Consider the following 12,162-nt stretch of genomic DNA (forward strand, 5'->3'; position numbering starts at 1 on the left):
CAGGGAGACTGCTGTGCAGTGGGGTGGGCAGTACACCAACAGAACCCCTATTCTGTCCCAGCCACCTATCTTTAAGTAAAAACACTCATACCCAGTAGACTCTGGGACAGGGCACCTGGTGAAGGAGATGAAATCCCATCTCCATAATACAAGCCAGGTCAGTATGTTCAGCAGCATTTTCAGCCCAGGGGACCTGTTGCCAAGCCTATCCAGGGGTCGGCTTGGGAGTAACCAGTAGCCTGTGGTTCCCCCATCTTCCAGGGTAATAGGGCTGACTCTATATATCATATTTCCCCCTGCCCATTACTGTCAAAATGGCTGCTCCCTGCATTGCTTCCCCTCCATGCTCTCCTTATACTACAATTGGCTATTAACAAGTGGCAGGTCATTTGAAAAGCTGCCAGCAGCTCATACCACCCCTCCTCTCCCAGCAAAATTGACTGGTCATGACCCTGTCCCTCACCCTCGCTTCCCTGGTGATGCTGCTTTGGAGGCAACCCTGGTGGCGGTGGGCCTACTGCAGTATTACTATTACTGGGCCTTTCCCAAGGGCCAGATGTTCCTCCCTGGCTATGCAGCCAGGAACCAGCTGGGTGCCTGGGCCTTGATTCTGGCAGGGAATCCTCCAGATAAGGTGAGGCCAGCAGGAGCAGCAGCAGCAGCAAACAGGCAGGCAGTAGCAAACCTTGTCCTTGAATGTGGGACTGACAGTTCTTCTCTCACCCTGTGCTAGCTCCCCATCTCCCAAAATATCTCATTATGGCTATACAAGTATACCAAAATCTGAAAAAATCCAAAATCAAAAACATTTCTGGTCCCAAGCATTTTGGGATAAGGGAGACTCAGGCTATATGTGAATTTACTTTTCACATATATTGATAAAACCTATTAAAACAACTAAAAGATTGGAAAGGTCCTTGTTATTCACCATGAGCTCTACTGAAAATGACACGAAAGCACAGAAATTACACAAGTGTCCTGAAGCAGCTGCAGTTAAAAATTCAGGGAGATAATTTGATCTTTCCCATGCAATAGTTCAGAATTCTATAGAACTTCACAAAAATAGTATGCCCAGGGATCATGAGTCAATGCACTATGTTTAGATGTCTCACTCTCCATCCCTAACAGTTGTTGGGAGAGAGGAAACTTTCTTCATCATTTCCAATTAACCACCCCTTGTTGTTTTTTCGAAATCTGACAATTTATAGTTATCTTAACTGTGATTTATTGAAACAAGACAGCCTCAAATCAGCTATAGTTAATTAAAAAAACTGAAGCAAAAGTGACAATTTTCAGCCCAGAAATCAGATGAACTCCAGGTTTGTTGTGGTTTATTCGTCTCAGTGACAACTTTACAATGTCACCTAATGCTCTGAAAAGCTATCATCAGTACAGAGTAAGAAGACTTTGTGTTGAAAATAACCAACTATATCCTATTTTGAACTCAAGTCCATCAAGATCCAAAACCATGAAACTATGCAGTGGATCACATTGCTTTGCTTAAGTTAAAAAACAACAATCCAGAAAGTAGGTTGGTTATTGGTATATACAGTATAATTCCAATCAGTCAGTCAGTCAACCTTTATTAGGCATAGAAAAACAACATGCATTTACAATAAAACTTCAGGATGGTTATTAAAATTTAAGCCATAATCTTGTTGCCTCCACCAGAAAATTGACCATTAACCTGGTAATATGTGGTACAGTATAATTAATGGGAATAACCAGTTGACCTGCATCTAGACTAGTACTGTATTTTAGTGGCTGCCCCCCTCCCCCATGCACCAGCAAGATGAGAGTGTAACAAAAGAGCATAATTACAGTGTTTAGGCTCCAAAGAACATCTCTTGGAAACTAGAAGTCACTTCATGTTTCAACAAAAGGGATGGATGCAATCCACTGGGTGTCAGAAAATAAGGGGAGGAGAATCCCTTGGACCCTCTAAAGTTGTCCACTCCTGATTTAAGTAAACTATTGGTAAAACTGGGAACCCCTATGTAAAAGTGTTTTCAAAAACTACTGGCTTTTCATTGCTTTTACTCTTCTAACTGATTTGCTATCTTATATACTTGCCCCAACCATGACCAAATCCTCTAATGCAAACATTTTCACATGAATGAAGTTGCAATATTAATAATGTTAGAATCAAGCTAACAGCACTAATTAGGCATAGTTTTTTCTTAGTTGGTCACATGCTGTTACCACCATTCTTCCAGTCCTTGAAAACCTGAAGAGACATTCTTCAGATCCCATTAATTGCCTTCCACTAACTCAATGAGACTGCTTGTCTGAATAAATCAAGCTGTCTTTGGCCTGTCTACTATTGATGGGTTTGCTGAGCCACAAAAGCTCAGCCTGCCTGCCTTGTCCTCCTCCCCTCTCCCATAAATTTAATATACTTTTTTGGCTAGGGTAAGACATTTGACTTCTGAGCCAAAAAAAGCAGACAACAAGGGTTCTTCTAACTGTGATGTGGGGATATTTCGACAACTGAGAAGAACCTAAATGCACTATCCTGAAAGACATTCTGGTCATTTTTGAATGGTTGGCATCTGAACCAATAACAAACCAAGCATTGTTTTAAGAACTACCAATTGTATTGTGTTTATATGTAGTAATATTACTGAGCTCCATCGGACATAACAAACAATATGAAGATTGAGCTTTGTAAATGCAACTGAATATTGAAGATGTTTGTCTCTTAGGTGAATGTCCATATCCAACTATATAAGATGTATATCCTGTTTCAAATGTTGTACTGCAAGAATCAAATACAAACACCATGATAAATCAAGAGTTCTTCAGGCTCATAGAATTATGCATGGTGAAGATATGAAGATGCCCTTCTCCTCCTCTCATAATACTAGAACCTAGAATCATCCATTGAAATTGAGTAGTCAGAGACTGATGACCAATAAAAGGAAATGCTTCTTCACAGCACATAGTTAAACTGTGGAATTCATTGCCACAATATATAGCTGCCAGCATGGATGGGTTTACAAGGGCATTAGCTGAATTCATGGAGGATGGGGCCATCAATACTTACTAGTCTGCATGACTATGAATATACAGTCGACCCTTCTTATACACAGATTTTTTTATACACGGATTCAAGCATCCATGGTTTGAAAATATTCCAAAAAAGTATAAATTTCAAATATCAAACCTTGATTTTCCATTTTTATAAGGGACACCATTTTGCTATGTCATTATATTTAATGGGACTTGAGCATAGACGAATTTTGTTATACACGGGGGATCTTGGAACCTAACCTCAGTGTATAACAAGGGTCCACTGTAATTACAAGAGGTAATGTGTTTCTGAGTATCAGACCCTGGAAAATGCTGGATGGAAGGGACAGTAACACTGCTAGTGGGTTTCCCAAATCCAACTCATCGACCACTTTGGGGACCGAAGGCTATTACTAAAACATCTGGACCGATCCAGCAATGCTCTTATGCCCCTCTTCCAATTCTGGTTTTTCAGGACAAGACAGCATGCTTGTGCATCCAATCCAACCATTCCAGTGGGGTCAGCTAAAAAAAAAAAAAAATCCCATATATCTTCTACCTACAAATTGTCTATTGTGATGTTTAACTCCAGCAACCCAGCTTGCCTGGAAAAAGAGAAGCCACAGGGATGGGTTCAAACAACACAATAAACAAGCCATGGACAGAAGAGCCATGTTTTGTTTAGCCATTCCTACTTTCAGGAGAATGATCAGGCAGCAGCTTCTGATTATCATAGAACCTCAGGGCAGACACAACATTACATCTCAAGCATACAACTGCTCAGTCCAGGTGCCTATTCTGCTTTCTGCTGCTACCGCAGCCACCCCACCATGATCATTGCTATGACAGTGCTGACTAACACATGGGTTGGGAAAGGAAGAGCTAACAGGACAGTCAACTCATTTTCTGAACCGCATGAATGTAGACAGTATTGTGCCTTCTCATCAATTTCTGATATGGGTGGAAATGTCTGTCCTAATCTGCCACAAGGCAAATTTATTAACTGCAAGGTAATGGTGAAGCACATCACATTATGTATTATTAACAATCTGTATGTCTACTTTAAGATTACTGGACTCTTATTGCCAGTGTATATATGCCCCTTAGAAAGACAGACGCATACACACAGAATTTAAACAGCAACAAAGATGCTATATATATATATATATATATATATATATATATACACACACACACACACACACACACATACAGTGGAGCCTTGTTATACACTGGGGTTTGGTTCCAAGATCCCCCGTGTATAACAAAATCTGTGTACGCTCAAGTCCCATTGAATATAATGACATAGCAAAATGGTGTCCCTTATAAAAAATGGAAAATCAAGGCTTGCTAATTGAAATTTATACTTTTTTTGAACATTTTCAAACCGTGTATGCTTGAATCCGTGTATAAAAAATCCGTATATAAGAAGGACCGACTGTATATCCATTCAAATATTAGAGACAAATGGACATAAGAGCCCAGCTGGATTAGTCCAGAGGCCTTGATAAAATGCATGGTGTTGCTTTAACAAAAGGAAAAAAAAGACTTGCTTGTAGAAAAATAAAAGTTTAGAAGAATACTTTTACCTCAACTGGTTTTTAGTGGTTTTGCAACTTCTGTACTATATACTGTTGTAACTATTTTGCTTTAACCTATACCAGAATCGTCCCTGGGTCCCATTCTGGTAGAAAGGCAGGATGTTAATAAAAAAATAAAATGCACACTAATGCAAGGAATGCTGAGCACAGGATATTCCCCCTTCCCTGGGAAAAATGCTGCTATAATTGTATCAGTGCACATTATTTTTTTCACCACTCCTTTTAAGATGAGTATGACTTGAGCTGGGAAAGAGGGATACTTTAACAACTGTATATAAAAGTATTACTTTTCCCAATCAAAGAAAAGTGTCTTCTGCAAGAGATTCCAAAAACCTCCGAATGCATGTAAGGTTTTAAAATAAGCATACTTGGGAGTGGAACTGAAGCAATTCCTGAATAGGAACTGGATGAAAACTAAGTGGAAAAGAGCACTGAGAATTTCAGAGGGGAAAAAACTAATTCAACAAAATCCAACTCAAAAAAATCATCTTGGATGCTGTCTCAAAAATGTTACATAGATCTGAGCAGCATGACAACGACAGAATGAAACAATCATTTTATAAACGTCTTGACAGCTATCCATCAGTCACACCTGGTATAATTTATAGCTACAGCTCATCTTGTGAAACCCATGTTTAATTTTTTATATATCTGCCCAATTATTTTTAACTTTTATGTTTAAGATCTAGTGCTTGAAATGCTTAGAATTATTTAAAACGGAGGTTGTGTAAACCCAGCTCGTATTTAATGTTATCCCTATCAAATCTGATAAAAGAAATTGTTCCTCAGAAGAGGTTAGGTTGATCAACATCCCTTCAATTAGATACCTATCATCACTTCCAGATAACCAGACAAGGAAAGTTCTTTAAAATGGGGAAGGGTTGCTTCCTTCTATGATACGACATGCTAGAAACAATAAACCCTGTTAGTTTAGATGGGCAGGAGAATCAGAAACAATCTTCATAGGCTAACAAATTTAGTGGATTCATTTTCAGGGCTGAAATAGGTAACTGGTCTTCCAAAATAATTTTTACGCTTTGTTTTCTCCACTTTCTTTTGTTTTCCTTTAATTATTTGTCAGCCTGGAAATTACAGTGATGGACTTGTATAAAGCAATATAGCTACTGAATATCATACAACAAACTGTGGTCACAACCCTCCAATAAAGTCAACAAGACATGATTTGTTTTCTTTTATAGATACATGTGCAATTTCAGAAAATCATTCAACATTCTAATTTAAATTCAATACCCGTCTTATGTATTCAGGACAGCAACAATCATCCACAGTGTCCTGCATAAGAAAGAAGAGGTTTGAATATGCATTGTCGCCCTCCAAACACAATTTACTCCCTATTTTCATTAATGCAGGGATGAGTGCCCAAAACAGCAGCATCCATGCACAACCAGCAGGTTGAAGAAACATTAAATAAAAAGCGGGGGTGGGTGGGATTAAGGGGGAGTCAAGAGATCCATTTTATTTAATTCTGTACAAAATCCAACACTGTCATACTATGTAAAGAGTTCAGTGAGAACCGAGGATACTCAGTAGAGACACACAACACCTAGATGACTTCAAAACATTGCTGAGGAAAGACTGAGGAGAAGGCTAAGTCTCTCCCTGGAGATTGTGTGTGTGTGTGTGTGTGTGTGAGAGAGAGAGAGAGAGAGAGAGAGAGAGAGAGAGAGAGAGAGAGGGGGGGGAGAAAGAATGGAAGACTCATGGCTATTATTTCCTTACTCTACTTCTTTCCTTCTTTTACTTCCTCCATATGCACACACACACACACACACACATACACACACACAAAGTCAGAGAGCACGCCTTCATTGTTGACATTTCTTGATTCACACTGAAAAGTATTTATTTTTAAAATATCTCCAGAGACAGAAAACATTGTATGTTGGACATACAATAATGTCAAAACTGTAACAAAACAGTTATATCTTTATTTGGCCAACTAGCATACACTATCTATCTATCTATCTATCTATCTATCTATCTATCTATCTAGCAAGCTTTTGAAGCTCTACTGGCTTCTTCATCAGTCAAAAGTGTGAAAAATCATTCAGGAGTGGAAAAAAGAAAGTTAGTCATAAGCCAGCATTTTGTAAAGATGTGGTTCTCCTGGACTTTAAGAATCTCTCAGTATCCACATGGCCAGAAAGATGAGGGGCCCACCTGCATGAATACCCCTCCAAACCATCTGAACTGAGGACAACAACCACAACATCTTGACAAAATGCATGCCTATGAAGAACATTGTCATTTTGCTTTCATTATCCTGCATGATTTTTTAACATCTTTGTCTGATGAAGAAGCCGGTGGAGCTGTGAAAGCTTGCAACATGTACATTGTGCATTTTGGTATGATTTTGTGGATTTTGATGTTATTGTACTTTTTCATAAACAGAAGTAAGAAATGTCCAGAGAAATTCAAAATATTGAGACCAGGATTGGGCACTAGTGTGTCTACCCAATTCCTGTTGCCAAATTAATGTAAAGGGTAATACAGTAGTAGGGTAATAGTAGGGAGATGAGTTTCCTTGTCTCATTTCTTATTTAGTGTGAAACATCGTAAATACAGCCTTCCAAACACACATTCCAAATGAAAGCAGTTTACTGATTTCACACTGCCAGTTAGAGGTCTGTGGAAGGGAGATAGTAGCTGAGGATATTCTTGCTATACAATTCATGCTCAACAGTGCAGATTATGCTGTGAGGGATTTACAACAACCCTGTATTGTTGCTCAGGGGCATCAAAACCCTATAACAGGTGTCGTGAAGCTGAAAGAGCATCTTGCCACAGTGTTATTCACTGCTGTCATCCCCACTTTCCAGGCTGGGCTAAGCCACTAATATACAAAAAGATTGCAATCACATTCACTGTTGTGCCTCTGCTCTGTAAGGTAGTGCTAAAAAGACTAGCTGATGGCATGTAGACTACTGTGAATACTGTAGTTTAGAGGTGGCTCTTAGAGGTGGCTCTGAGGCTGATATGTCTATACTGTCAAAAAACCTTCTCTGACTTACAGCCTTATCACACTAGACGAATCACTCTCAGAAACGGGAATTTAAAAGTAGAAAAAAACCCACAAACAACCCACGGGATGTTTTTCAGACATGTTTGCACCAAACAGCAATAACTGAAAAATAAAGCAAATGGAAAGTGGGCAAAAACGACACTGTTTTACTTTCGGGAAGTTCCCAAAAGTAAAAAGGTATCATTTTGTTCACTTTCCATTTGCTTTATTTTCACATTATTTCTGTTTGGAAGAAACGTCATCTGGAAAACATCCCGCATTTGCAGGTTTTTTCTACTTTTAAATCCCATTTCTGAGTGGGATTCGTTCAGTTTGATAAGGTCCTTACACACAGACAGGTTGTCTTTATGTACAGATTGGCCTTCAAATACTTTTTAAAACATGCACATAAGTTACAGCAGAAACCCCAGCCTTTGATTGTCAGTGAAACCAAATACATTTACTTAGAATGCATCTACACCTTAGAAATAATGTGGTTTGACATCACTGCCATGGTTCCATCCTACAGAATCCTGGGATTTGTAGTTTTGTGAAGCAACCGCACTCTTTGGTAGAGAAGGCTTAATACCCTGCAAAACCCAAAATTCCAGAATTCCATAGGATGGAGCTACAACACTTAAAAGTGGAGTCAAACTACACTATTTCTAAGGTGTACTGTAGATGCATCCTCCAATGGAGTTTACTTTGAGTTTAATGTGATGTACTTTCCAGTACATTAAAATCAGACTATCTGTGGTTCTAGCAGAAATAAAAAGGCGTTAAGGATGCAATGTTTCAAAGATCATGGTTTAGCAGCAGATCAAAGAAGACCCAAGCTGAAAAGAGCAAAAGGGGGCCATGGAAAGAACAGGTATCATATATCATGAAATACCTTCTGTATCCAAGACCAATGCAAATGGATGGAGTCACACAGGATGATTTGTTTGCACATTTAAACAAGCCTTCCCCAATCCTCTACATGTGTTGTACTACATACAACTCACACTGCCGACAACCAATGGCTTGCTGGGGATAATGGGCAGTCAGGTTGAAGACAGGGTTAGGCATGCTCTGAATGCAACTTTCACACATACAACTATACCAGGTGCACCTTAGGTCTCTGAGAAACATGTCTTTCATGAAATACAAATCTGTAGATACAGCCAGAAGAATTTTGAATCCTTAAAATCAACAGCATGGTCAATTCCACATGTTCATGGGTAAAAACAATGTTTCTTGTTGCTTTAGAAAGGGGGGGGGGGGCTTCTTCAAGGAAGAATTTAATTCCAAACATTATCAAAAAGATTAAGCAATGAAAGATGCTACTCTAAAGACATAATCCAATGTAAATCCCATAATCAGTCCCAAAGGCTGGCAAGCTGTGCGGTCAGAAATCACAGGAAAGAAGCTCACCAGTATATTAAAAATGCCACTATTGAACATTAAATGGGATTGTAATTCAGGAAAACAATGATTTAGAGAAGTACAATCATTGCAGCTGCTGCAAATTCCAACTTCTTGCTTCCCCCTAGTATATTAAACACATTTATTTAAAGTAAATCCCTCCTGATTCAAATAAGTATACTTCTGAATAAGCATGTTTAGGATCACAGACCAAGAAGTCATTTCAGGAAGGAAAATAAACCTTGATCACTTTGACAATTCAACACACAAATCTTCCTTGAAGTTCCCGATTATCATCAAGCAAAATAACCAAGTCTTCTGACATCTCAAAGGCTTACAAATGTTATTCCTGACACACACCTTCTTGGACTACGCATACGACGTAATAAAACATGTCAGTCTTTAAAACGCTACAAGGCTCATAGCTGCAAAGCACAAAGAGGACACAAAGTGTAGATGAATTTATTTATTTGATTGTTTACTTTATTCAGAAGCCGCCTTTCTCCCAGAGTGGGACCCATGGGGGCTTCCAGACAACAACAAATTAAAAACGTTGACAAAATGCTTTTAAAAACAATTTTAAATCCCCACGCTAAAATTTATAGCTAAAATGCTATAAAATCATTTCAAAAATTACACAAAATTAGAAACAGCTAAAACATAAATCTAAATGAAGACCATCCTTGCTTAAACCACGAATTTATCAAAGCCTGCAGATCAGGTTCAAACAAACTCTGAACGCAAACAACTTTTCCCAGCTTAACTGCTGCCTATGCAAAGGGACAATCTTCTTGCTTTAAGCAGTTCCAATCCAGTTGTAGTCAGGAAACATGCTTTTAAGGCAAACAAGATTTCCTGCCAGTGGGTTTCCAGAACCACTTTGTTTCTAATGGAAGGCAAGGTAAAAAAAAAGAAAAGAAAAAGATGTTTATCATCTGGTGAATGACAGGAGAGCTAATACGACAACTTAACAGTTCTATCACATTTTACTCCTTTTAACTGTTGCGTGTTTGTGTGTCAGACAGAGAGGGAGAGAGAATCATCTGTAGGTGTATGAAAACAGAGAGAAGCTATTTGTATCTCGGAGTTCTCTAATCCCTCAGTTACTTCGAAGGAAAAGAAAAACGTATTCTGCTTATGCTAGAGCAAACTCCCCCTGATCTCAGGATTGCATTCAGGCTACTCTGGTTCCTGGAGAGGTGTTTATTCGCTTCACCCTTCAGGTATGTGCTGTCCTTAACAGCAGCAACGGGAACGAATCTAAAAATACTTCAGCTGCCACTTTAGGTTGGGCTAGGACTGCAATCTATTCAGTGCCTCCCACTGAATCGTTCAGGTCTTGCTGTCGTTGTGCCTCCTAGTCATTTTGACTTATGGCCACCCCAAGGCAACCCTATGGAGTTTATCACACAAAGGAGATCGGGAGTTTATGCCATAAATATCCCCGGGGAAAATTGCGTAATTACGCAAAACCATTTCACACGACTTTGCACAAAACCCACCATTAAGCGGTCACAAAGAAACTACATTAACACACCTCTTTTTTACTTTCAGGATTTCAGCGACAATGCATTTCTGATATTACTTTATTTGGGCAATTGCGCACAATGATCATTAGCACAATCACTTGCCATTTTTGCTTTATTTGTGGGACGCTTTAAAGGTACTTTAATCTCTCTACAATGCTGAAATCCCCCCCCCCCAGTGTGCTAAGCTCCATAGGGTAGCATGGGCAAGTGCAGGTCTTACCTCTGTGTAAACAGGGATGAAGTGGGGTCTTAAAGGTATAGAATCACAGAGACCCCTTGAGGACCATCTTAGTCCAACCCCATTCTGCCATGCAGGAACTCACAATCAAAGCCCTCCTGACCGATGGCCACCCAGCCTCTGTGGAAACAAAACCTTCATGGCTTTCTGAGGCAGCCTGGAGGGAGCTACAGCCAAACTAACCGGATTCTTCTCACCAGCATCTCAGATCTAAACTCCTCCATCCTCTGAAGCGTGGAAGGAGTTGGCACTGAAATCTTGCCAAGTGGGTTTAGGAAGTGGATGGAGGGGAGGCTTGGTTGGAGGGGGGTCTTTCTTGTCACACCGGAGGGGGAGATCCTGGCCCAGAGATTGGGTCCAAGGGTCCCAGAGGAAGAAGAAGAGAAGGCTCCTGGGATGGATGGGTGCTTGGCTAAACCTGGCCAGAAAGGAGGACGGGGGCAGAGGGACCAAGTGTCCTCATAATAGTAATAATAATAATAATAATAATAATAATCTCCTTATCTCAAAGGAGGACAAACTGGAGGGCACTCAAGGGAAAAAAGAATAATGTAGGGCATGACCAAATAAAAGCTCAAAGCCTTCATAGAGCTACATCTCCACACTTCTCCTCCTCCTTCTCCTCCTCCTTCTGTTCATTCCGAGTCATTTTTCTTTCTTTCTTTCCCCATGTGACTATTAAGAAGAAACATAAAACACTCACTTATAGACTTGAAATACCTTTCCTCCTTTGCACAAAACCTGCAAAACCCAACAAACCATCGCCGCCCCCGGAAGGCAGAAGCCAGGGATGTCTCCAAAGGGCGGCTGTTGCTGTTTGGCCCTGAGGCTGAGAGAGTGTGATGATACTGACCTGGCTGCGGGGGGCGGGGCCTGCCGCTGGCCTCGCGCAGGTAGGCGCTGAAGGGCCGGCAGCTGTCCGCCTCGAGGGTGCCGTCGGCGCAGAGCTCCAGCAGCAGCCGCAGGGCCCTCTGGCAGACCGCGTCCTCCCGGCCGCCGCGCATCCTCCTCCTCCTCCTCGCCGCCGCCGAAGGAGCCCCCCAGCATCCTTCCGAGGGCAGCCCCCGACACCACTCCGCCGCTCACGCCGCCCCCATCGGGAAAGGAGCGGAGCAAGAGCCTACGCAGCAGCCCCACTCAGGCCACCAGTTGCGCCCAGGTCCAGGTGCGCGGCTCTGGAGGAGGAGGAGGAGGCTTCCTCAGCGGCGCCTTTGGCCTCGGCGGCTCCCAGCGCAGCCCCAGCGGCGCCCCCTGGCGGAAGGAGCCTTCCTATGCACACAGCCAGAGGAGGAGGAAGAGAAGAAGAAGGAAGAGGAGGAGGAGGAGGAAGGAGGATAAAGAGAACAAGGAGAAGGA

At 41.1% G+C, this 12,162-nt stretch overlaps 1 protein-coding gene across 5 annotated transcripts in view; it reads right to left on the reverse strand.

Moving 5' to 3' along the window:
- The window catches only part of SYT9 (synaptotagmin 9), a 128,255-nt gene extending 116,306 nt beyond the window's left edge, over positions 1-11,949 (reverse strand). For all 5 annotated transcript variants that reach the window (XR_016280928.1, XM_089521245.1, XM_089521247.1 and 2 more), the window contains exon 1: positions 11,660-11,949. Coding sequence is in view for 4 of the 5 variants with exons in the window: in XM_089521245.1 (XP_089377371.1) it covers positions 11,660-11,810 (151 nt within the window). In the remaining variant the exon portion in view is untranslated. The remainder of the gene's footprint in view (positions 1-11,659) is intronic.
- Positions 11,950-12,162: the final 213 nt, after the last annotated feature.

This window comes from Sceloporus occidentalis, unplaced genomic scaffold (genome assembly GCF_023333645.1).
Source record: "Sceloporus occidentalis isolate IW3139 unplaced genomic scaffold, rSceOcc1.0.p SCAF_4, whole genome shotgun sequence".
Classification (NCBI taxonomy): Eukaryota; Metazoa; Chordata; class Lepidosauria; order Squamata; family Phrynosomatidae; genus Sceloporus; species Sceloporus occidentalis.